The sequence below is a fragment of the Vanellus vanellus genome (genome assembly GCF_965231255.1).
Source record: "Vanellus vanellus genome assembly, chromosome: 9".
Taxonomy (NCBI): Eukaryota; Metazoa; Chordata; class Aves; order Charadriiformes; family Charadriidae; genus Vanellus; species Vanellus vanellus.
In genome coordinates, this window is record NC_138914.1 from 24,085,500 (window position 1) to 24,112,855 (window position 27,356).

Consider the following 27,356-nt stretch of genomic DNA (forward strand, 5'->3'; position numbering starts at 1 on the left):
CCGTTTTAATCACAATAATCCAACTACAAAAGTACCTCCCTATGTTTTCATCATGTACTTCAGGCATATAACCACTAAACAACATACCTGGCTTCAGTGTTATATCTCCCCACCTCAAAATGGCTCTTACTTTTAACAGGGTTTAGTTGTGCTTGATTCCCTCGGCAGGCATAAGAACTGAAATGCCTGTCTGTTTATTAGGCCTTCTTTCTAGGTGCAAAATATATTGTGTTAAGGAGGACTGAAAGCGCTGTGTGCTTTTCACGGGAAAACTACTTGCAAACATATGTTCAACCCCAAAAAATAAAGTGCTGAAAAGAATTCCAGACAGTCAATATTGGATGCAAAAATCTTATGACTGAGATAATTTTCCTACATTTTCATACTGAACTGGCATTTCTGTCCATTTTAATATTGAGGCTATTGTAATTTAATTATTACCTATTATTATTACTACCACCACCACTAACTTCTGGAGCCTACACAGATGCAATAAAGTGAGTGGTATTAGATTCCACTTCCCGCATCATCAACAGAATTGTTAACTACATTTGAATTAAACAATACATTAACATTATTTTTAAGCATCAAGTAACCACAATTCTTTTAAAAATAGATGGACTATGAAATAAGCTCATTAAAAACATGGTTGCTCATTAAAGTTGGGAAAAAGAACCTACCAGCTGAAAAGAGCACGGTTTGACTTTTAGATTCCAGGTCAAGTCTATGATATATTTTTTCTTATGTAAGTTTAACAGATTTGCTATAGCATTGATGGCATATGGGGATTTCCGGTTATTAGTAGTGCTACTTTCTAAAAAAGCAAATTGAAAATTGAAACCAAAATGAAAAGGCGGGGGAAGAACTTGATTTTTATATAGTTTTGCCATTACTGAGGTGTGCAGGTGCAAACATGAGCCACATCATCCCACAGGCTAAGGCAGTCCCTTTGCCAGGGCTCCCGTGAACAGGTACTAGATGACTTCCCCTAGGTATAGTACTGATTTGCTACCAAGAGGATTCTCTCCGCATTAAGCTGTCCGGAAACAGACCAGCTACTAAACAAATCAATCAATAAAAGCAAGTTCAGATTTTGCAAAATTTCTTTTTGAAAATGGAAATAAAATCTTAACACTTTTCAATTGTCAATATTAAAAAACAACAACAACAAAACAAAACAAACAAACAACAACAACAACAAAAAAAAAACAAAACCAAAAAAAAAAAAAAACAAAAAACCAAAACCCACAAATTCTGCATGTGGTTGGCAAAGCCAGAGGCTGCAACATTTGCAGAGGCACAAGCCAAGCAGTGACTCAGGTGATGGGGTTCCAGCAGTGGAACCATGACTAAATAAAAAAAAAAACAAACAAAAACCCACAAACAAATATGAGCTTTATGTCCAGGGAACTACAGTACCTTCTTGGAGAAAAAAAAATAAATGTAAAATCTGCATTCACATATAGATCTTTGTGGTTTGTGATACAGGGGGAATACACGAACCTAGCAGAAAAAAAATCCTAGGTTTTGCATGAGTATCTTCCCCTCTGAATAGTATCTGTAACTGCCACATTTTCAAAGGGAGAATACGAGGAAAAAGTTTTGATATGCCAGGCGTTGTTTTGCACAGCGGAGGTCACAAAGACTATTTGGTTTAATCTGGAGCGTGCATTACAGTGTTCTGTGACCTTAAAACTCTGCACTGCGCATGATGCTGCCTTTACCTTGTTTTTAATGCTGTCACTTGGTACTACGTTACTGCAACCCTAAATCTCAAAATCAAACAAAAGAGTGATCTATACCTGGCAGCTTTTAAAAGCATACTCAGCGAAGCTGGAAGAGAAGTGAAATTGCTGTCATTTTTTATGCCTCAACCACACTCTGCTCCACCCCCCACCCCCACCCCACCCCCCCCACGGCGATAGCTCTGGGTAAATTATTAATAATTCGATTAAATAATTGTAAAGTGGTAGCAACTACTGTCTACAATATGTCAATTCATCGCTCTCTTCCTGCTGAAGAAGGAGGTAGAATCTCGTATCAGAGAGGCAAACAAAAATCACACATATTGATGGTTTTGTGGTAGGGGAGGAGTATGCAAACCCCAGCAATGGCAATAACCTGTGTAACCCACAGATGATGACAGTCCCAGCATGTTACCGTGCACACGCTATGAAGGCAGCATGCCCAGAACTAAATAATCAGCCACCATAAAAACTCCACAAACACTCTAGTTGACCTTTAAACATCTCCAGTAGATCAATATTTCTCCAAGGCTAACAAAATAATCCTTCAATTCAGCTGCTTATTTGGAATCAAATGCTGGCATTCCAAGGAGGATGTTTAGCCTTAAATGTTTGGGTACTTGCTGAAAATATTTCTTTGTTTGGTAATTTTATTCATTTTCCTCTCATGCAAGAAACAGTTGGTAGTGAGAATGAACCAGCTGGGGTCAGATGCTCAGGACAACAGACTTGTTTTTTCTCCCTAAGAGATACTTGCTGTGCTAGAATTGAAGGCTATTTATTTCTATCGGCCAATCTTGAACTAGCATAAAATAAAATATTAATCTAGCAAATAGTTGAACCCCCAAATTACCACCAGGACCTGGCCATAAGCTTCAAATTCAAAGATGACCAGTGAGTTGCAATGAAAGACAGAAAATTACATGGAGAGAATAACATACATTCAGTGCCTCCTGTTACATTTTGAATTCTAGTTCAATACATAGGCTGCAGTCTTTGTTTGCAGCTGGAAGGTTTGTATACATTCCCATCTATGATTGCCGGAGTGAGTATTGGTAGGGAACTTAACTCCTCAGTCCCAGCTTGAACTGCAGACTTTTACCCCACTGTGGTCAGAGTCATACCCTAACTCCTCTGTTTATGGGGGCTGTTTCCAAGATTTCTGCTGTCCTCCAGAACGCAAAGAATAGAAAAATCACACCTTGTCTTGATAATTCCACTGATTCAGCCAGAATAGCTACATCTAAAGCTCTGTAGAACGCATCTTCAGTCACGTAGCTGGTCGATAAGTATTTTACACATTAAGGTCAACCTGCTGTCCACTGCACAGTGTGTAACAACCAAAGAAAACTCCTAGAGCTTTACTATTTCCCTGATGTCTTCGACAAATCATTTTTCTACATACATGCAATACAAAGAGCCCCTAACTAACAACACAAAATACAATCCAACTTCATCATTTCAAAACATTCTTCAGAAGAGAATACAAACCCAATGTTTACAATCACGTGGAAGTTAGATGAGCCTGTGCGTGAATTTTGAAGGACACCGAGACTAACAGAAGCAACCAATGAAAGTATAGGGCTACCGGTACCTTGAGAGTACACACAGACCTTAGAATCATAGAATTGTCTAGGTCGGAAGGGACCTTCAAGATTATTGAGTCCAACCATCAACCTAACGCTGCCAAACCCACCACTAACCCATGTCCCTCAGCACCACGTCTTGTCAGAGCCCTGCCCCTTCCCCATCGCCAGGCAGTGTACAAACACAGAAATGGGAAACACGTCAGGCAAGCGGTGGACTAAATAAAGAAGAGCCAGCACATGCTTGAGCCTGGAAATCTGCAATAAATGTTGATAGAGTTCTCCAGTCCCTCAGTTCCTTCACCAGTTCATCAATTATGGCCATGCTGCTTCTACCCTACCAGACTCTTAGGAAAGGGAAGTTCACAAACAACTGTTCTCCAAGTGCAGCACAAGGGGACTGAACTGGTTTAGTGTTTTAACCATAGAAACCCAAGGAATTTTCATTTATTAAATGGTGGAGAGAATTAAAGGGTGGAGAGAATATAGAAAAATCTATAGAGCTAAAGGCTCACAAGTTGAGAAACGCAGGATAAGTGCTATCTTGTGTTATTCATTGCTAAGCAGCAAGACCAATCCAAATTATTTTTTTTTCTGCGTAACATCATGTTTACTTCCACAAAGAATTGCTCTGTTTTCCTCTAGTTCAAGCTTGCTTTCAATTTACTTCCTTCCTTTTTGTCCTCCTCCTTCTTTTGTTCAAGTTCATTCTTTTCCACTTGATACTGGTTTTGTGCCTGCCATTGTTGCAGATTTTATTGTTAATAATAAGTAAACACTCCAAGTAACAATGAAATCCATTCAGTGATGCAGAACAATCGTAAGATGTAAATTACTGACTTTATTCTTTACCAGTTTAACTTGTACCATGCATGAAGCTTTGCCTCACTAAATCTCCAGTTTTCCACAACTGATTCTATTTATATGTTGCCCGGTAGCCACTGCACTGGATATTGCTACTTTATTCCACTGTCTTTTTCTGTTCACAAGCTACATTATAATCAAATCCTATCCTCTCTATTTGGGATGAAGAGGAGCTCTATTGGTGCTGCTTTCCTACATATCTGATCCTCATGGAGAACTGCAAACTCTCGCTAAAGATTTCCATATAAATGGGGCATCTATAAAGGCCTGTGTCTTTGTGGGTTATCTAGAAGCTAACAAAGGATGAGCTTACACAACACTAAAAATGCAATTATAAAGTTTTATTTACACAGGGATTAAGTTTTGCAAAACTCACGTCAACTTAATTATCCTTTAGATACCCATTCTATTATCTAAATTGGTTGGAATGAGGCTCAAAATTAAAACAGTAAGTGGAAGCAAACAGACTCAGGGACAGCGTGGCTGGAAACGCCTCCTTTCTTTAGGGAACCAGGCTAGAAATATCACTACTATTACTCTGAACTTCCCCCTAGAGTCAATTTATCCCCACATCAGGGTAAAGATCAAACGTGTAGGAACAATCACGAAGTAATGAGACTGAATTATTGTTAATAGCAATGTTTGCGCTCACGGTGACTGGAATCAAACTCTGCGCGGTAGAAGAGTTCGGATCTCTGTTGGTAGAAGCTGGACCGTCGTACTATAACTGAAGGCTGCTTAGTACTTTTCCAATTATAGGTTTGATCCAACTTCCATTAAAGGCAGGCTAATTGGCTTTCAAAGAAAAAATAATTGAAAACAGTCTTTACCACTGATTTTTAAAATGGTAAATGCTGTTCATAAAAATAGCACTTTTAATAAGTAAATTTGTGAAATATTTCAAATAAGCTTTGCCTCAGACTGTCCAATGGACTGTTACCTTATTAGCAACATTTCGTGAGAGGTAGTTTCTTTGTTACTTTAATACATTTTGAAAAATAACTCTTTTAGTGCCTCTCCTATTTATGACTCACTCATAATAACACAAGTGACTCATGCTGTTAAATTACAAGTTATTGCTTTAGAAAATGAGTTTTTTCCCTTCCTTTTGGGTAAAATATGACAATTTTCACTATTCTGTTACTAAGGACAGTTTCTTGCTACTTAACAGATGCTCAGACAAAGACAAAAGCATCTCCCACCTCTTGTCTCTTTCAAAGGTGAATACATTTGATAGAGAACAATTATTTAAAACTAGTTCCAGAACTGCAGGTTGTTTATCAGTAAATTGTGTTTCAGTCATCAGATTTTATCACGACAGTTCTGCCTTTTTTTTTTTTTTTTCTTTTTAAATGTGGTCACTGTAAGCTATTAACACTAGTTGGCCTAAAATTAATTGCTAGGGATACTGTTGTTACAGGCTGAAGCCTTCCGTTGCAATGGTTCCTGGCCTGCCTCTCCAGTAAGGCTGTGCTGCTTTCACACACGAAATGTGAAAGGATGTCCCTAGGTGGGAATTAGCTTGCACAATTGGGAATGGGATATTTCCCGGGTCAGAGACCACTGGGAAGCTTTTTTTCTCCTGGTAGCTCAGACAGTCCCTCTGGACACCTTCCTTCCACGCACGTGCCCCTCTGCCCCTCATTTTTTTTTTTCCCCCGTGATGAAAGCAGTACATTCCACACAGGAAAAGATCTAAATAATTTCCGTACTACTGTACATACTGTAGTGTTTCATTATTTTGCTACTGCAGATACGCCTAGTGATTCCAGAAGTCCTGAAAGCCCAGCTGACTTGCTTTCCTGTGAGGAAGCTGTTGCGCCCCGATGATTTCCTCTGATTACTATCCTAGACGAGGCCCAGTATAGTCTGTCTTGTGCCCATTTAACTTCAATGTCAGGATCATCACTGGAGCATCCTTTTATTAAATGGTATTTCCCCCTGCCCGTCTCCTTTGCCTCCTTCCCTCCCCCTTAGTGGATGGCTCTGGAGGTCACCCTCACTAATTATCTGCTGTTAAGAGTGGTTAAAGTTGCAAAAATAGTCTCTCTGGAAGTTCTTTATTAGGTATCCTTGTCCTTATCTGTAAGAACGTCCATGATGACAAGATCCAGAAGATGCCTACACATGGGCTCCCCGGGACTAGAGAAAAGCAAATTAACAGCTCTCCTTGGCCCAAACATCTTCCACATCGGGATTTTCCTTTTGAAATAGCTGCAGTTCACACCTCCTCACTGTGGTGCAGGCCACACGCTGCCTTTTCTCACATGGACTCTCTGCCAAGAGCAACATTCAAATAACTGCTCTTCCTGCCATACCCATCGCAAGCCTTGCTTTAAAGCCTTTTCTCTTTTAAACCCATCAAAATTATTATCTGTACAGATATCTTGCCTATATTCTATTTCTGCTACTTTCAGCCCATTTTGGTATTTCCTTTATTCCTTCTGCTGCTATCCCTAGAAAATCCAAAGCACTGTACAATCCCAGTGACATGAAAAGCCATAGCGCTGTCCATAATCTGATTCCACGCGTGGACATTCCAGGCGAGGCTTCAAACCAGGCTCAGTCTGATGACACTGTGGCAGGAGCTGAACACCAAGGGTTAGGTGAGCTCCGTAGTACAAGTGGGAAAAACTTTAGGCTGAATCTGTTGAAGCGTCTCTCTTCTCCTTTGTGAAGGATGGTGCAGAAGAAATGTCTCTTAAAATCCCAGGTCTTTGTAATGATATCAAGGTCTTTGGTGCACGTGAAGCAGCCACTTACTAGGAGGCTTGCCAGGCAAAGACAACCAGCAGAAGTAAATCGCCCTCTCTGTCACTCGATATCAAAGTTCGCCATTAAAGTGTTCTGAAGACAGAGGTACGTACGGGCACCATGCAACTACTGTATCCACGGGAACAGCTGGAGCAGTACAGTCTGCATTCAGAAATAAAGCCATGCAGCATTAAGATGCTTTAGATTTTATATTTTTTTTTGCTGTCTGCACTTGAAGATGATTGTCAGCAATGAGAATAACTCCTGGAAGCAATAGAGTTCTAACACAAAAGGTGAATGTTTGGGACTACAGCTTCACATTGCCTCATATTTGCTCAGTAAGAAATGACTCCCTTATGAGAAATGGAAGAAAAAAAAAAAGAATAAAAGGTCACCACATTGACACTGACATATCCATAAGCTTGAACATAAATTTTTATGCTAAGTGTAAAAGTAAGAGGCACAAGACAGTCCTTTGGACTAAGCAGAATGGAAAGAGCATTTATAACATGGCAACTGAGAAGGGAGAACTCAAACAGAAATGATTGGGTGAATTATAAACATGTACACAACATCTGCTAAGTGGAAAACAGCAACTGCATCTTGCAATCCGCTTTGTAATTACAACAAAACAGACCCCAAAGCACTGAAATGGAGACAGTTAGCACACTAAACAGAGAAACAAGATGCTACGCTGAATTGTGAAGACATTATAAATTGCAGGAAATAGTTTATTAATACAAAAAGCTCTGAGGCAGACCACCTGCAGTGGTAAACACAGACCTGTGATAAAAATAGCTCTGAAGACAGAAAGGACAAGTGGTATGAGGGAAAATATGGAAAATGGTACTAGGCTTATTGTTGGTAAGTTCACAGCTTAAATACAATTATAAATATGAATCAAGGAGAAAAATTAGTTTTCCATTCTTCTTTAAACTTTGCAAGCTTCAAGAGAAGAACCTGAAAAACTGGATCACCAAATCTTGTGCCTACTTTATAGAGGAATTGTCTCACTGAAGTTAACAGCTGAAAAGCGAACCCAGATTCATTCAAACTAAAAATAAAGAATAAGTTTTTTAATTTTGCCAGTGACATAAATAACATATGGAAGATATAATGTCACCTGAAGACCTTAAGTCAGATAACCATTACTGACTAAATGCCTTTTTTTCCAGCTTAAAAGCTGATGCGCGAGAGGAAAGTAGAGGGCCAGTGTCATGGAGAAGATCAGACTGGATTTTAAGGCCAGCTATGACCTTAAACTTGAACTGAGACAACGAAGAAAGAGCTGAAAAGGAATGGTTTTAATCATACCACCAATACTATATGGACTAACAGAGCTACATAGAGCTAAATACAGGAATAAAACTTCCAGCTGCCTTACCAGCAAAAACATTTCTAAGGGGAGGAATTCCTTTGAGAGCACATACCTTGCCTGTCAACCAGACACTATCTCCAGAGCTTCTCCAAGTAGAGTTCCTCCATCTGGGTGTTCCCCTGCAAGGACAGGGAAGCGATGAGACACTGCACCATGTAGGTGCAAGCAGCACATTACAGAAATGGCCAGGAAAGATGCTGCTGAACAACAAAGTTTCAAAGTCTCTCTTGAACAGGTAGTGATACCTATTGCTTAGCCTGGAGAAAAGGAGGCTGAAGGGAGACCTTATCGCTCTCTACAACTACTTCAAAGGAGGTTATAGAGAGGTGGGGGTCGGTCTCTTCTCCGAAGCAAAAGTGATAGAAGAGGTAACAGCCTCAAGTTGTGCCAGGGGAGGTTTAGGATGGATATTAGGAAAAGCTTCAACATAAGAGTTATCAAACGTTGGAACAGGCTGCCCAGGGCAGTGGTGGAGTCACCGTCCCTGGAGGTATTTAAAAGACAGGCAGACGTGGTGCTGAGGGACATGGGTTAGTGGTGCTTTTCGCAGTGTTAGGTTGATAGTTGGACTCAATGATCTTAAAGGTCCCTTCCAACCTAGATGACTCTATGATTCTATACACAGGTGTACTTCCGGCAGAGAGTCTCTGCAGATGTTCTGCAAGGAAATTCCAAGATGTTTAGGAAAAGCAGAGGTCTGCAAATGAAGTGCCCCGTGCCTCGAGCAGTGAGGGCTGTGGGCATCCACCAGTGTCCCGTGGATTTAAGCCAGCAGCCCAGGCCCAGGGGCAGTGGTTTACAAGCAAGTACATTGGCAACAATTTATTCACTCAAAAACATAATTCTCCATACACTCCATCAATGTTTATGTGTGCAACTGGCACACTTAATGTTACAGCTAACAATTAGGCTTCTGGGGCTTGTAAGTACGTATTACACCTGGCTGTTGCACTGCTATAGGAGAAGGCACCCTCTGCTCCTGTGCTGTTACTGCTGCCTCAAAACTGCACAAAGCAAGACTTTACTTTTTTCCTAGAGACTCTTCCCCTCGTGTTCATTCATGAACCTCATTTGTGCTCAGCTTGTTACAAACACTATGGTAGGCCTGAGTTTTCTGATAAACATGCATATATATTAACAAAACTGGCTAAGGAACTCGACAAAACATCTCCATACACCCTATTCTGCCTACAGCACTGAAGAGGATTTCAGTGGATACTTCAGAGAACCTCTGCCCGAGACGAGAGCTAGAGCAACATGCCTTGACTGGACCCTGCCGTCCTCCAGCTGTACCTCTAAACGGGGGAAACTGGAAGGAGGAGGCCCCATCCTTCTTGGGAAGTCCTGGATTAATAAATCCTCAGAGGATGTTTATGAACGCCTGACATGTAGGTACCTTATGAATGAGTGTATCAGCAACCAAATAGGGAAAAGAATGCCTTTATCTCTTAAAGTAACTGTAGTGATTCGCAAAGCGGCTAGGTTAACACCTGTAAAACTTAAGAGTCTTCATATCAAGAACAAAAGTCAGCAAACATGCTGCTAGGAAAACCTTCTCCTTAAGCACCACACAGTAGTCCTGGCTCCTAATCAGGAAGAACTCTTAACTGGAAAGGCTGGCTCAATGTTTTATTCAGTATCTGCCTTGCTTTTTAAGGGGGAGACATGGAGATAATGATTATGCTGTGTTGGGGATGTCATATTAGAGTAGATTGGTTTGAAGTCTAATATTAATCTAGTGTGGCTAATCTAATCAATAAATTCCCTGCACCATGGCTGTTAAACAACTGTTGACAGGCAGGAATTTTCTGGATGCAGGAAGACAACTCAGAACAGAAAACAGGCTCTTTAAGCCTTCCCCAGCAGAGGAACCCTCTATGCCCTGTGTGGCCACCGCGCTCGGCCGTTGTGCGTGGATGCATGCACCCTGCTGTCTCTGGAGGCTCTTCAACAAAACTTCTGTTCGCGCTCATGAAAGACACCGTTTTCCACCTTCCACCCATCAGTTATAACCTGCAGAACAAGGGAACTATGCAGGTTATAAAGTCCTCGTGAAAATGGCATTGGTTATGTCCACAGCCACAAGCGAACATCCTCCCATCAACAGTGATCTGGTGACGGTAACCAGGACAGCAATCTAAGTCACTTTACCAAAAAGCATGAGATTGCCATAGATTTTCATTCAACAGCTCTGCCTCAGAGCGGCACAGGAGTCCCCAGGCTAGCTTTAATTAGTAAAGAAAGGTATTTGGGAAAAGGTAATAGTACTCTGTAATTCTAACGAGCACTATTATTTTTTCTGTTACATTTCAGTATGCTAATATTATTATTCAGTATGATTCATTGTAGCAATAATAATAATATTATTAAATGTTCCCTAATGTTTCCCTCCTTCCAAGTACCTGAACGTCTGCCAACCATAATTGAGCCAACGCTGCCTGTTTTGTTAGCGTGACATCTCTTTCCCCTTCAGGGATGAATTCCCTTCAAGGGTCAATCCCTGGACTGGAATTTCATGACAATTTATTTTAAAGATAAAATTTCCTCTTTTTTCCTAATCTTTGTGGATGCTAATTGCTGAACACAATTGTACCTTTCTTCTCATTCAAGTTCGCAACACTCCAAATTTGCATGGTAAAACTTTTTGGTTTTCCTCCTCCACTAGAACTTTTTCAAAAAGAAAAAAAAAAGTTAAAATGAGGTGGAGGAAGGTTCTATACAACTATACAGAAGTACATAAAATATGAAGTAAAGTCTAAACTTTGTTATAAATTACAGTGGTGATTATTTGATAAACTAAAGCAAAGCAATGCAGACCTATTTGGGAGTAAAGCTCTCATCCCCACAGCCGTCCCCAGGGCCCACTGAGCTCCCAGACTTTCATCATTGTCAGTGTTTGCTTCCACTTTGAGGTTAAAAAAGTCTGGGAATTGGGTTTTCAACGTAAGTATTTGCAAGCGTGAAAGGGAAGCCTGTTCCCAGAGCAGATCCCGCAGTATGGATCTTACACCGGTACTCTCAGTAACACAGAGTTTCTGCCCTTCTGGTCAGGTACTCACTCAGAGCCAGGAAACCCAAGGACAGCCCAAATTGTTTCACTACTCACAGATTGGGTTTGCTTTTTTTTTTTTTTTATGAAGCTCCAGTCAGCCCATTGACAAAGAAAAAACTCTGTCCAAGAATCAACTTGATGTGCTGAACTTGCCATTGCTGGCTGTGCCAAATCCTGCTTCTGCTACGGGGAAAAGACAAAGCTCCTGCTGAACATGAAGGGAACAAGATTGGGGTCTGATTGAAATGCTGATTGTTTTGTTACCTGATAAAACTTAAAAAGATAAGTCAACTCACATAAGGCACCTAACTTACAATATAAACAAGCCCAGCAGCCCTTCTCCCACTCAGGGGAGCACTTGGGAACAAGCAGTAAGTAAATAGAGGAAAAAAAAGTCGGCATCTAATGCAAAAATCCCAAACCTCATTTTAGTCAACTAAAAAAATAAATACATTGATCTTTATATTGGCAGCAATATACTCAGAAAAATTTATATTCCCAACTCCCACCCAGACGGCGGTCACCCTGACGGACCACTCAAGCTTCTGAAGGCAAAAGCCTCCCCACTGCTCGCAGCAGGCTGGCTCCTGAACCATACCAGCTCCCTACTTCATACTGGGGTTTGTTTTTTTTTTTTTTTTCTTTAACTGCCCTCTAGCTCTAGCTGGTCGCAAATCACAGTTCATGAAGTTGCATGCCAGGAGACTGCAACTAGTTGCCTAAAGAGGTGAAATAAACAGTGGGCATTTGCCAAAGTACTCCCACCCCTTGAAGCAGTTCATTTTTCAGGATGTTCAGTGCCAGACTGGTAGGCTGACCGGGAACGAGAAGGAATAGGAGAGTAAAACCTTGCCTGTAAGCATTTCTGAAATGTTTATCACAGTAGCACTGAGATATTCACAGCCCTTTCATTTCTATTGGAAAGGAAGTGGAGAAAGGTGACATCTTTCCTTGAAAACCTAACTGAACAAAGTGGGAAGTTTGAACAAACCTGGAAAATAACAAGCTGCTTCTTCAGCCACTACTGACTTCAGCAGGAGTTGAAGATGCTTAGTGAAAACTGGGAAAAGCCCCTGACAACAAATACTAAATGAAAAATTGTCAAAGTATTTAAAAACATTCCATTGTTAACAAAAGTGAAAATTATGAACATACAAATCATAATTGCAAATACTGAGAGGCTGTAGGAGGTGAAGTACGTAGTCTAGTGCTAAATTCTGAATAGCCAAAACCCAAGAAAGTTCATCAACAGCATACTAAAGGAATCTTACAAAGCTTTATTAAATAATAGAGATACAAATGATTATTATTTACATCCAAATTGTCAATTTTAAGTAGTACTAGCATGTAAGGCACAACTTCTCCAAAACTAGCCAATAAGTTACACAAGACTCAATATAGTAACATGTAGCAATGTCACTTTTTTGTAATACTGCATGAAACTGAAACTGTATGCCACAAACTATGCATTCCATTCCTCTAATTGCCTGCATAGTTCTGCACATAATATATTTTGCATGAAATATTCTGTTCTTTGAAATAGAACAATTGTGATACAATTTCGTTATGGTCCTTAGGAGAGTTCAGACAGCCAGAGTATCATTCACAATTAAAACTGGGATACTTGTTTTATGTAAACAAAGCCCTTATCTGATAGCTGCAAAATACTGTTTATGGATTAAAAGTTACGGTCAATGTGATTATAATCCTCAAAATAAAGGATTCCAAATGAGATACTTTTTTCCCCCTATTCTCAGGGAAGTACTTTAACAAAGAATTGGAATCAAATTTTTCTCATCTGTTTAAAATTAATTTGGAAAAATGTTCAAGTCAGCATACCTCACTGCCGTCTTGTTTAGAAAGCAAAATACGTCTGAGCACAGAGTGATCAACTGCCTGGTTTAGCAGAGTACTTTCTGATGTACCCAGAATTGTGCATTTTGTATCTGCGTCTCTTAGCTAGCCAAGAAGAAAACCAAGAAGTCAACCAGAAAACCCTCACACTTTAATACAATTAATGCAATTAAATGATACATTGTGTTTTAAAGACTTACAAATGAGCACTTATTAGTTGGATATTATGGTACAAATATTCCAAAGTCCAGTCGTACCAGTAGTTTAACTGAAGATTCGGGCTGTGGCTGTGTCGGTCTGTGCAGGAACACACCAGAGACGGGCAGGTTGTACCAACTGAACAGGTCACTCATTGTAAGCGTGAAATAAGCCACTTTCCAGTGCACCAGGCGACTAGTGGTAATAAAAGGAGGCTCAGATTCTATTGAGGTACTTCTATATGTGAAATGACCTATAGAAATGTATTATATTTATATCAGAACACAGGTAAGATAATTGCCTTCAATTAAAAATATTTACTACCAGAAGAAAGGTCCTCTTAGAAGGCAAACGCTTTCACATTCCCAGTCCAAAAAAGTGCTTACAGTAACAAGAAAGGAATACTGCAGTTGTACCCAAAGGAAGCCACACTAAGATAGTTATGTTTTTCTTTTTTGTTGTTGTAAAAAACCTCCGAATTATTCACAGTTGTTCCAGCATTCCTGATGTTAAAACAGCAAATTATGGTGATGAATCACATTGTAAGGCTAAACATAAGAACACTTATCAGTGCAGTACATTCCTGAGTCTTTGGAACTCAAAATAAAAAACTAGTTCTTTGAAATATACAATCCTTCATATTTTTTGGCTCATATTTGACCTGTTTTTATATTTCCCTTTTATAAAAAAGTTCATTAAAAAGAAAGTTAGTTTTCACATAAAGTAAGTCAAAAACTTTTATCTCTATCACTTAGACATAACTTCTAGTTGCTTGAAGAGTGCAAGAAAGCTAGCTTAGCATAAATGCTGCTTTTTGTCCAGTTATCGTTGTCAACTGAGCCTTAAACAGCAGATAAAAAAAAGTTTTAGAGAACTGAAGCACTGACATAAAAATAAAGAGCTCTAAATATATATAAAAAAGTACTTATGAAGCTAGTTACATTCAAGAGATGACTTGAATTATATTGAAACTGTGAAAGTTCTTAAATTTGCTATTGTTAAAGGCACCAGCTTTGGTTTGTGTGGGGTTTTTTTGTTTGTTTGTTTTTATTATTTTTCTTTTCTTTTTCCGAGCCCTAGTGTGTGAAGGTGAGTCCTGCTGTCTCTAACGTGAACCATAATCAGTGCTCCAGAGCGTGGACGATGGGCTTGTTTTTCTGCTTGAGGACTGAGGACTGAAGGAAGGCGCAGGCGATACAGAGAAACCTAAAACACAGGGGAAAAGGAGGAAAAAAAAACCCAATCATACTCAGGAATGGTGGAAGGAGTAAGAAATAAATAACTGTTGTTGATCATCTGCTGGAACACCTGGCAAGCGAGTCTAATGATCCATTCAAAGTTGAAATTTTGAAAATTTTGTAGGTCTTCCTATTAAGGACTTTAATTAAAGAATTGATTAAGTCTTCTGAGGGGGGCACAACACATTTCACCTCAGCAAATAACTTTCAGTTTGAATATGCCTTTATTTTATCTGCAGTGTCAGGCATGTGTTTTTACAAACAGGACTGCAGCTCACCATAATGTAAATGGATCTGTAATAATGTGGATTTCTTTTTAATAGCCACTGTTGATTACAGACCTTGCAAGTGAATGGGTATTTTTTTTGCATATTTCTGAAAGAGTTTGATTCTGCAACACTGCAAATCGGTAAAATAGGGAATAAATATGATGTCAAAAAAATACAGAGAGAACATGAGTGCAAGATCAGAAGCACTGAAGGAACAACCTGTTCCCTGAGCAACACAACTAAGATTTCTATAAACTTGCATCGTTTGTCCTCTAACATATGCCCTTCCCTGTCTCTTACAACAGCCCCAGCTCGCGGTACCTCCCAGCACAAGAGCTGCAGCTCATCTGCTGTCACATGAACCAACTAAGCAGTCAGCTGCTGCCAGGCACATCCTACCAGCACCTGAGCTCTGCTTTACTTTCCCTTGGCAGGAGCAAAACTGTGGATCTCTCTCCTCTACCCACCTGGTGATTTGCATGAATTCTTATACTTTTAACCCACTCCTTATTTCCAACATGGCTGGAACTGGCCAGGAGTTTCCAAAGAATGAGCAATGGGCAAAGGGGAGGTTGGGGCATGAGGTAGGAGGATGGGTGTTTCCTAGGAACTGACATGGTCCTCGTTGTTCTATAATCCAGTAAACAGGTTTTCTCAGAGTTGTACCTGCCTATAGTCAACTCAAACAGAATATCTAGACTTATCAATTAATTTGTTTATAACTGGGTAACAGCTGCTTACTGTTATGGCTGTGTTGAGGAGTTGTCCTTGGGGTAAACGCTGGATGACTGTGCTGTTCCTTTGGTGAGAAAACTGCATGAAGACCTGAAAGACATTGTAAAAAGACCCCAAAACAACAATAAAAAACCTCAACAACAAAAACCCCAAATCTTTTCACATGGAAACGATTCCTTTATATCTTACAGCTAATGCATTGTAAAAAGTTATGGAAAAAAAATAGTTCTGCAATCTTTCATTCTCTTACCTATAATCATAACAGCTGCCCCTGCTAATAGTGCAAAAAGCGTGAAGAACATTACTTGATAAGAATCAAGAAAGTGCTGGAATAGACTGGCTCCATCTGTAGAATCAATTAAGAGGAGACAATACTGAGTTAAAAGAGCATCTTCTCCTATTTGCTTTAAGAGATAACAGTTCATAACTCAAACTGAAAATAGCCAAAAGAAGGTTTTTATTTATAGCAAATAAGTGTAATCAACCTAGATAATACAACTTCGATTCTAGTGACTATTTTCAATGCAGTCTTCAAAATTTGCCAGTAACAGTGTCCTTTGCTTTCTCAGCCCCAAAATGCTAATCTGTTTTCAAAATAACAAGGCATGCTTAAGAGCAAACAAAAGCAGAGAGAAAAAAAAAAAATTACTTTCAGACACTTTAGCACTGGGATATTTATGCCCACTTCAGAGTATTTTGGGCTGACCCAAAAGGAAAATATGTTCAGCTCCAGTCACAATGAGCAATTGTATTCAAGTCTTCTGGTCACAGTGAGCAGCTTATGTGTCAATAACATGAGCTGCCAGCTCAGATTTGAACACACCAAATTTTATAACCTCATGAACATTAATGGAAGTTATTGGTTTATTCTGGCATATGAAATGTAGAGATAAACTTACGTCTCACTGGTGCACTGGTTCTGTCAGTCAAGTAAATCACTGTCACTGGGATAGTGATAGACTGGTCAGTCATAGGACTAGAGACAGTCAGAGTGGTTGATAAGGATCCCTGGCTTGAAACTCTTGGATCAGACAGACTAACGGTGTAGACTACATAACTTGGCAGCCCGTAGGATTTCTCTTTCTTAAAAGCCTTCACTGTTGGTGACCCACATTTCACCTGCCGAGGAAAAAAAACAACTGTGTGAGCCTGTTTGAGAAAGCACAGCATATATCCATCTTCTAGGCCACGCTTCAGAAATGTTATTCCACAGAAACACAGAGCAATTCACCCCTTAGCAGGAGTCAGACTCCGTTGTGACTGTACAGTGACACCTGCAGCCCTTCGCCTCAGTGCCCTGTTGAGGTTGCCCTATTAAGTGCTGTTGCTGGGGGTCTGGGCTAACCCCATACAGGCAAAAATCAAAGTATCCCTTAGTGGGCTATGTGGACCATGGGCAGGCAGACAAGCAAGTGGGCAAGAACCTACCCCTCCTGCTAGAGATCAGGCAGATTTTCTGCTTCCCCACCCGCGAGCTGCTTAACGCATCCCAGCTACTGATGGGATGCCTGACACATTTCTACTACCCCAAAACAAAAGTGCAAACTGAGGAGGAATACATTCCAAGATGAGTATTTCCAAATCATCTCAGGAACAATCTTGACATAGTAAAGGTGGCCCCGAGTGCCTCTGGTTAGAAAGTTGCACGTAACAGTTCAAAACGCTTTCAACTGTGTTGTGATACTTTCCAGCAACAGACTCACCTCCAGGGTATCAAGAATTTCCGTGGCACCAAATATTTTCACATCGGAGCTTGTGTAATAGTTACTTAAAAGCATTTCTGTTTGGTCGGCATAAAACCCGGGATTGAATGGCACCTCCGTGCTGATCCGCTCCCCAGAGAAGTGGCTGCCTTGGATTGAAGCTGTAACTCTGAGCGCAGTCTTACTCATGCTGAGATGCTTCAGCTGCTTGTCAGTGAGCCTGTGCATCGTGATGGAACAGGTGTAATGTCCTATAACAACAAAAGCAATTTGACTGTTAATTGCTCATCTTTATGTTTTTTTTTTTCCTCCGTGCAGAGTGAGATTTCTTTAGAGAAGAGCTAATAAAGGTGGTAAAATTCAACAGACAGCAAGATCAGGAGTGCGTAGGTGAATGGGACAGAGTGTCTGCTGGGCCAAGCATCACCAACCCAGTACTAAACCAACAGACCACAGATCTTGTCCCAAACTAAACATCATGATTAAAAAAACCCCATAAAACAGCAGTTTCCAGTCACATTTTATTATAGCATGCCAGCGAGACTCAGTTCCACTTTGAATATAACATTTATGGTCATATTGTTAGAAAGGTTTTACTGAAAACAAAATTTAACATCCTATTTCATATTCTCTGCACCTAACGTTAACATTTTAGTCAGTTACCCTCGCCATCATCAACTTTGTGGACACATGGTTTATTGTTTATAAAAGCTTCTTTAAAGGTTAGATATTCACCATGCTTCTAGTCTCTTATAGGACCTATTTGTTTATTATTAGCGATAAGGAGAGTACAAAATTGCCCCAGTATGGAAGATACAAAGCATAAGTAACAAGCAGAACTTGCCAGGTACCTGTTTTCCCCTTATTTTCTTTCTCTAACGACCTAACAGTGGCAGCCACTATCATGCAAGGTATAATAGTGTTTTACACAGTGGGTACAGGGACTAATCTAACAGATAATTCATGTTATTTCTGTACAGTCCATAGTGGTTTTGTTCTTTTTAAAATCATGTTATAGTTATGAAACACTAACACATGTTGTAGACTTTCACAATTTGATTTCCATTTCCACAGTATCTAGTAATTTCCCCTTGTTTTAAGTCCCAGTTCCTGTTGTTTTGGAGATACATAAGAATTCTACATTTCATAAAAAATTACAGCACTCAGGTTGCGGAAGAAAGTTTGAAGCATGATAAATTCCAGAAATGTTTAAATTGCAGAATACGAAGAATTCAAAATGTATTACTTTCACCAGATATTCACATTTAAGCTACTTCTCTCATTTTATTCATTGAGGTTAGTTATACTGCAATAACTGCAGTGGCAGGGCTTTTAAAAGGCCGGCATCAAACATAAAGAATATTTGACTCCGTAGAGCATAAATTGGTGAAGCCTAAACATCCTTGGAACACAGATATTAAAACTCATGATTGCTTCTCTTATCCCTAGTCTTAAATACAGCAGAAGTTAAGTATATGGGAAAGGCACTGAAGTATGGGAAGAAAACACCTAAAATAGTCACCAGATGTTTACAGCTGCAGAGATACCCAGTTTTGGGATATTTCTCACCTGAGTGCTCATTTGTAGCAGCTGAAGCAGGAAGTGTTTTGCTTTCATAGTTTAACAAATACAAGGTCTGATATTATTTTCTAAATTAAGTTATACACAAGGCAAGCTATTTTTTGCACAGTTCAGCTGGAGTAAGAGATGGCAGCTGTTATCTCTATACAGCATGTGACCCCAGTGTATTATACTTATATTCTGCAATACCGTCGCTTCTCTCTCAAGGTACTATTGGGCTGCCTACGTGCCTACAAATATATGAGTAGTAATTTGCAAAATTAGGACCTAAATTTGCAGTGAAAAAACATGTCAAAGTTTGGTTTCCCCCCTCCAGGTAAAATAACGCTTCTGAGTTTCTTCCTGACATACTACTACAACTCAGAAAAATGTATGAAATGGGCTGCCACTGATTTCTGGCTTTCTCTGAAAAAAAATAAAATGTCTTTGTCACATGCAGAAAACCCCAGAGGTAAACAAGGAGAGTACACTGAAGCCTGAGATGCAACACAGCAGAGCTCAGGGGCTTCAGAAAGAAATCTGCTGGGTCAAAGGGCACTGGGACTAAACCAAAGCAGAATGCCAAGTCTGTTCCTGGAGTGCGGCATCTTGTCTCTTCTTACCTGAAACTGCATCAAATCCAGGCTCTGCTATAAAAATGTCGTGCGCTGGGAAGTCAAACGCATCATTGTTAAAATCTAAATGGCAACTGATAATGGACTGGGGTTGTAATTCAGCAATGGCTTCAATCTGAGCAGGCAAGCACTCCCCTAAGAGGAAGAAAAAAAAATATTAATTACTCTCTAATTAATTAGAAAAGAAAATTCTAACTAATTATTTTTTAATTAATTAAAAGCAAAACCACTGTTTGAAATATCAGGTTCTTCTGCCACCTTCTGAAATAGTTTCACAAGGTTATGATGATCTTAAAATAGCTGGGAATCACAGACAGCTGTCTTATCTCAGGTCTAATCCCAACGAGACAGCTAATGAAAATTTTATATGTTGTAGGGTTTTTTTGACAGGAATAATTTATTTACAGGAAAGAGAGAATTTTCAGTTCAGATGTGTCTGTTGAATAACTTATATGATCCTGGGAGTCTCGATTTATATTTTAGTATCTGGCAAGATGGTTTTGGGTAGGCTAATAATTTACATAAGGCACAATAAAATACTATTTGAGCAAGTGCTAAGTGTTAAGCTAAAAACTAAAAGGAACCATAATAAAAAATAAATAGAGCTTATTAAATAGAGGACACAATATGATACTTAATTTTTTTATTGATTCTAATTGTTGCTAATTTCCGTAGAAGATTTGAGGATGGCAACTACTTTAAACATGCTCAGTAAATAAAATTACTAACTTCAAGAAGGCAATTGGAATTAAACATATAAGCAAACAACCAGCTGATTGCCTATCAACTGTTTTTTGATATGATCAAAAATGACACTGTTATCTACCAGTTTTATTAGTTTTGAAATCTTAATAGTGCCCCGGGACACACTCCAAATTCTATAACATGGCCCTAAGATTCTTCTAGAGCTCCTGGGAGTCCAGAAAGGCACTAGATGTTCATAGAGATCTTGCCACACCAGCTTCACAGACCCTTAACAACAACCAGGAAAACCAAACCACAAACCAAAACTACCTATCAGGAATAAACAAACATGCAACAGTTAGCATAAAGACTTTTTTTTCATCATACCTTTCAAGTTTTTATTTCTTTCCCCAATTGAAACTATCACTTTTGAGGCTGCAACTCCTTGTAAGCTTGTTTTCACTCCGCTTACATGCATCGCTGTAGTCCTCTGAGGTATATTAATCAATATCTGAAAAAAAGGATGAAGTACATTGTTACCAAAAACTGTTTTAACAAAGAAAAATTAAGGCAAACCCAGATCGGATTGATTGCACACATCCTTGTACGTAGAACAGAAGAGAAGACTCCAAGAGGTCGTGTTTCTCTTTCTAAGAAATCCTACGTTTCACTAATTTTAGAAAGTGCCTTGCAAGGCAATTTAAGCTAGCAAAACCTTTTTTTTTTCTTTCTACCCAGTCCCCATAAGTTAATAGGCATTAAGCTCTATGTCTAAATTTAAAGGAACGTCTGGTGCTTATGTTAGCCGACAGGGTGAATTGTGTCAACATTGCGATTGCACTGTAAATAAACAAAATAATTTAATTGAGTAGTTCTGATCTGTGATGCGTAGTAATATGGTACAGCACTTTAGAAAGTTCTTGTCAGCGTCTCATTCTGCAGTGAAACTTCATTCATAAAAGCAGCCACACTCAAAAATTGTTTAGCATCTGGAAACAACTTAGCCAAGCAAAGGAATCAAAATGTACAATATAAAAACAGTATAGGCTGAAAAGAGAAACTATTGCACTAAATTTTCCTCCTTAACATAGATGATTAAAAAGAACACATGATGTGTTTGGACACATACCAAATACTTTCCAACCATTTGCATTTCTAATACTTTTTCCTTTAAGAAGAATGTTTCTAAATATTTAGAACCAACAAAAATAAATCATAGAATACATTTTTGGTGAGGGTTCACCTGAAGCAAACAAATGTCAGCAATTCTGGTAGGATTTAATAGCGCCTCACCTCTCTGTATGTTTTAAGTAATCCAGGAATCTCATAATAGACAGTGACAACACCAGAATCCCTGGCCACTGCTACACCAGTCTTAGAGTCGACCTGAAGAACACTACTTAAGGAGGAGCTCCATACGCCCGGCAGGCCTGAAAAGACACAGCATTTGGACACTGTTCAGCGCATTTATGCGAACTGAACCATTTCATGATCACCTTGGTGCCTGTATGTATCCAGCACGGGTACACACACAGCCCAGTTCACAGAAACTGGATACTAGGGCCTCACGTGGTGGAAGGCCGGCAGCCCAACACCACACCGACTTGCAGTTACTCTGACAAAAGCCCATTAATACTAAGAATCAAATACAGTGAGTGAAGGCAGACAGTCCCGACTCTGCAGGACTCCCATAAAAGCAAGCCTTTCAGGCTAACGGAATGGAAATGTCTGAAGTCTGATACTCACAAATACAATACAAGCGACATATTGCATGGTACAATTAAAATCAGAGGAGCTGATCAAACCTATTTTTATCATTAACAAGAACAGTGACATTTGATTCTGAACAAACATCATAAATTATGCATTTAGTTTTCCCGAGAACGAGAGAGAGTCACACTGATGTCAAATTACATAGCTGCAAAACCACAGCAACTGAAGTGCCGCTTACCTTCTTGGTTTATCAGCAAAGTACTCAAACAGAGGACGTCACCTACCACCACGTCTACAAGTTCAGGAAAAATGGCATGTTGCACAGGAAGTGGGATGTAGTCCGCAATGCCACTGTGTTCGGCATCCCAGACTTTAAGCAAGGTCAAACCTACATTTACAGTCCGGATTACAAATGTGTTGTTTGTGGCTCCTTTCCCAATCTGTACAAAGTCATCTCTACAAATAAAAAGAAATGCTTTTATACTAAGGCGAGTTTACTAATGTCATTATCTCTACAATAAATAGTAATTATTGAACTCTTTTTAGATGGCTGACTTCTGGTTTTCAGCAATGGTTATCTTCTAATGAAGTCTGACAAAATAAGGAAAATATAAAAATTATTTACGTGCTACTGAGGCAAATTTCAGTTCTCACATAGTTATGCTGAAGAAATACTGAGATCATGATTACATACGAGAACTACTTCCTAATTTTAAGAATTGTAGAACTTTAGAATGCGGTAATTCGTCTCTTTTCCCTTTTCTCAAGGAGTTAAGCAGCAAAGAAATTTAAGCACCAATATGCGGCTTTCCAGCCGTAACTTTACAAAGCTAAATCCCATTTGATCCCGAGTTGTGCTATTTACCAACATTCAGCATTCCCAAATGCACAGGCACCTGGAGCACTTGTAAGTGCCCCCAGCAGAGACTGCTGCCCTGGCAGCACCACGCAGAGACAGCGAAGGTCGTGACAGCAGCAGAGCTGGGTCACCCCTGCGCTGCACCTAGGGTTAACGAGCACTGCTTCTCTCTTGAGGGCTAATAATCAGCCCTATGCTGAAGCAGGTCCGGCACGTCTATTTTGGAAGCTAAGGCAGTGTTATGTCAGGGACCTCTGTACGCTATAGAAATTTCTGCAGATCGTTTCGGCAGGAGAACAAGAAAATCTTGCATTCAATCTCTTTTTCCCTTTTAATCATGATCACTGTATTATAACTACAAGGTGCTCTGCAGAAAACAAGCTATGTTGTAATAATGGAATTAGTGATTGTTTACTAATGACCAAAGCATTTATTATTCTTTATTATTCTTTGCGGCAGAGGCCAAAAGGCCTTTAGAGGCCTGGCTCTGCTGTGCCAAGGCTGCACAGGCGTATCTGCAGAGACAGCCCCTGATCCAGAATGTTCCCCATCTTACATAAGGCTTAAGTGAGTCAGTGTAACAAAGCACGAGGAGAAAAGAGGCACAATGAGGCAAATGCTAATAAGAGCAATTGTTTATATAGGCCACTGATGTATGCAATTTGATGATTCAGAGTCACTTAAAGCAGAAATGTACCCCAGCAGGCCCCGCTAGGGATCGTGCTTATCTGGGCAGCTTTCCATTTGCTAAAGAATATCGATTGCTAACTGGAACTCTTCTTTCTGCTACGGTGCCTCTGAAGGCCTCAGAGACTAAATCCTTTCTTTGCTAATCCCAGTCCAACCTCTATCTTCACTTGGTATCTTTGGAACAATCTTTGTTCCTTGCTGTGGCTGGGCTCCGTGTATTTGGCCTTTTTTGCTCTCTGTAATTAACACCCGTGATAGACACCTACCTGTTTGTTGCAAAGTTGAGCACGGAATTATGCGAATGAAAAGTATCTCCAGAGTTATCATGAAAGTGGACTGTAAATATCAGTGTCACACCCAGGGGGAGAGCCAGTAACGCCTCTTTGTTTTGCGTGTGCAGAATAGGACTCATGGAGATTCTTAAGTATGAGATGGGGTAGACCTGTAAAAACATCAGCAGTGAAAAGCAAAATGAAATTGCCTTTTTTTGGTACCTCTATAAAAATAGTAATCTAAAAAGGTTCTTATTGTGCAAATATACAAATCTTCCTTTAGGAACCACTTGCTATATGTTTAGCCATATGACAGTACTGAGACAGTGTGCTTTTGTTATCAATACCTATATTTCACAGAATAGCTGAGGTTGAAAGGGGTCTCTGGAGATTGCCTAGTCCAGATCCCCCTGCTCAAGCTGGGCTAAAGCCAGTTGCTCAGGACCACATGCAGTCAGGTCTTGAGCATCTCCTAGGGTGGAGACTCCACAATCTCTCTGGGCAATCTGCGCCAGTGTTCAACAGCCACCACAGTAAAAAAGTGCTTTCCTATGTTCAGACAGAATTTCACGCGTTCCGATTCATGCGCGTTCCCTCTTGCCCTGTCACTGAGAAGAGTCTGGCTCTGTCTTCTTTACATACTCCCATCGGATATTGCTTAGTATTTTTCCTCTAATAGCACTGGGAATTGAAGCAAGCAATGATGATGTAGAAATTACAGACTTCAGAGTCTTTTTATTATTATTTTATTATTATCCTATAAATTAAAACTATTAAGACTCCCTGGATATTGAAGGGAACAAGTTGGCCCTAGACTTGTCTCCCAGTAATTCTTGAAATAAAAAGTGTAGTTCATTCCCCAGTTAGTAGAACAGGAGTAACTTGCAACGTATGTGAGAGTAAGGGGATGGAATGGTGGCTGTTTCCCCAGTTCCCTTGCACCGGGTGAGAAAGCCAGGATGATGCAGGCAGTTTCTAAGAGCCTTGGCTCTGTTTGAGCAAAGGTTTGCCCAGTGGAGGAAACGCGAGCAATAGCTGCAGAGCTGTTCCCCACTGATCCTTGTCAAATAATATCACAGACACTACAAACTGCCGCCCTGCAAACAGGCCCGCGGTGGTCTGGTAACAGGGCTCCCAGAGCTGACAAGGAACAACACCCACAATCTTTCCACTTGAGCTGTGTAGTGGTGTGCTGGGGTGGTGGGTTTGGCCCATCACTTGGTACTGCCGGCTGCATGATGCTGCAGCCAGGCCATCCTCTGCAGCGTGGGCTGATAGAAGCCAAGTGCAACAGCCAAAAGCAGTCAGAACTAGCGTCTGGGAGTCCTGGTGGACAAGTTGCCCATGAGTCAGCAATGTGCCTTTGTGGCCAAGAAGGCCAATGGTCTCCTGGGGTACATTAAAAAGAACATGGCCAGCAGGTGGAAGGAGGTCACCTTCCCCCTCTGCTCTGCCCTGGTGAGGCCACAACTGGAGCACTGTGTCCAGTTCTGGGGTCCCTGGTTCAAGAAGGACAGGGAACTGCTGGAGAGAGTCCAGCAAAGGGCTACAAAGATGATCAAGGGACTGGAGCACCTCTGTTATGAGGAGAGGCTGAGAACCCTGGGGCTGTTCAGCCTGGAGAAGAGAAGACTGAGAGGGATCTCCTCAATGCTGATCAGTATCTAAAGGGCAGGGGGCAAGAGAATGGGGCCAGACTCTTTCCACTGATGCCCAGCGACAGGACAAGGGGCAACAGGCACAAACTGGAACATGGGAAATTCCACCTGAACATGAGGAAAAACTTCTTTCCTGTGAGGGTGGCAGAGCGCTGGCACAGGCTGCCCAGAGAGGCTGCAGAGTCTCCTTCTCTGGAGATCTTCAAAACCCGCCTGGACACCATCCTGTGCAACCTGCTGTGGGTGACCCTGCTCTGGCAGGGGGGTTGGATTAGATGATCACCAGAGATTCCTTCCAACCCCTACTAGTCTCTGATTCTGTGATCTGACAAACCCTAACTGGTCAGCAGGGTGTGTTTTGTTGCCTCAATGCCTCTCCTCAACCAAGAGAGAAGTTAGGAACTGCTCCAAATTCTTTAGAAGTCTGCTACATTATCCATATGTGCACACCCCCACCTTTCTGCAGTAACGCTCCAATGAAGGAAGTTTGTCTGAAGACAAAGACTTCACAACCTTTTGTTTTGTTTTGTTTTTTAAATAACATATTACTATTCTTGACTAACTTATCTAGGTTAACTAGCAAAATTACCCAACAAAACCAACTATGTCTGTTCTTTCTGTTACAGCTGTTGGAAAATAAATAATGGAAGGATAAAGAAAGCAAAACCCCTCAAATATATAGAGAAAACTATTTTAAAAGAAGCCCTCAAGCTTATCTTGTAGGAAAATCCCTTTTTTCTGACCTAAGAGACTCAGCTAAAATGTAAAACTCTGCAGTCTGAAAATGTACATGTCAAAACTTTAAAAGGAGAGGACAAATTCGGCCTCAAGCAAATAGCATCTTTGGTAAATCTGAAAAAAAAAAAAAAAAAAGCGGCTAGAATATCAGTAGATACAACTGTCTACTCTACAGGCTGATACAATCAGTTACAACATCAGTGCATATAGGTTACAAGTTTACCAAAAACGCCATTTCCCCGACAGATTTTCAAGCTTGCTTTACTTTAAAATCTCAAAAAACTGTCCCACAAGGGACAACTGCTAAATTTAATATTGATGAAAACAGCTATTTACTGTTAAAACATCTCAGTTTCTAAAGTATTTTTTATTTAAAAAAAAATACTGAGTTGAGTGCAGCTGGTACAGGCAAGTGCTTAGCTCGCTTCCATGCTAAGCATACAGTCGCTCCTTACTTCCACCGTCCTCCTTATATAAGATTGTCTTTTTTTGAGCAAAGTTGAAGGTCTAGGTGTTAAATGATGCTGCTGCAGCAGTTCAGTTCTTAATTGTGTACAGTTGTAAATAGACAAAACAAGAGCTTATGAAAGGAAGGACAGCGTGAAGGAGAGAACTCTGCCTTAGAATGACACAACAGATTCAAGCTCATCTCCTGCTCTGTCACCAGTTTTTCTACATGACCTTCAGCAAAAACCACTCAAACTCTCTCTCAGTTCTTCATCCATCAAATGAAGGCAACAGCACTGTATTACCTCACGAGGTGACTGCAAGGTTAAAAATATTATTTCCACGAAAGTAGTATAGTCCTAATAAGTACAGGAAAACAAATCAGTTGTACAAGATGCTGAACTGCGATGGTTCCTACTACAAAGAGTGCTGTCATAGTGCACTGACTCCACAGTTCTGTGATATCCTAACTGTATGGAGAAAATCCACAAAGGGGGAATTTAACTTCGGCACCACTATATGCTGACTAAATGTCATTTGAGCCAACCCCGCACTCATTAAACGTCTTTCACTTGCCAGATCCAGCAGTGAAGGGAAGAAACAAGGTCATCTATAACAGAGCTAAAGAAATTCACTGCAACCACCTAGCAGCAGGAGTGGCATTAGTGAAACTAAGCCATCATTTCTTTTTTCATTCTCCACCCAGGAGGACAGACCTACAGAC

General features: G+C 40.3%; 1 protein-coding gene across 1 annotated transcript in view; it reads right to left on the reverse strand.

Annotated features, from left to right (window-relative positions):
• Positions 1–12,636: 12,636 nt before the first annotated feature.
• The window catches only part of NUP210 (nucleoporin 210), a gene marked incomplete at its 5' end in the record, with an annotated part of 68,135 nt that continues 53,415 nt past the window's right edge, over positions 12,637–27,356 (reverse strand). The window contains 10 exons of the mRNA XM_082487661.1: positions 12,637–14,637; positions 15,680–15,763; positions 15,924–16,019; positions 16,573–16,792; positions 17,377–17,627; positions 19,560–19,706; positions 20,643–20,766; positions 21,549–21,685; positions 22,207–22,424; positions 23,784–23,959. Coding sequence (XP_082343787.1) covers positions 14,537–14,637; positions 15,680–15,763; positions 15,924–16,019; positions 16,573–16,792; positions 17,377–17,627; positions 19,560–19,706; positions 20,643–20,766; positions 21,549–21,685; positions 22,207–22,424; positions 23,784–23,959 — 1,554 coding nt within the window. The 3' untranslated portion in view covers positions 12,637–14,536. The remainder of the gene's footprint in view (positions 14,638–15,679; positions 15,764–15,923; positions 16,020–16,572; positions 16,793–17,376; positions 17,628–19,559; positions 19,707–20,642; positions 20,767–21,548; positions 21,686–22,206; positions 22,425–23,783; positions 23,960–27,356) is intronic.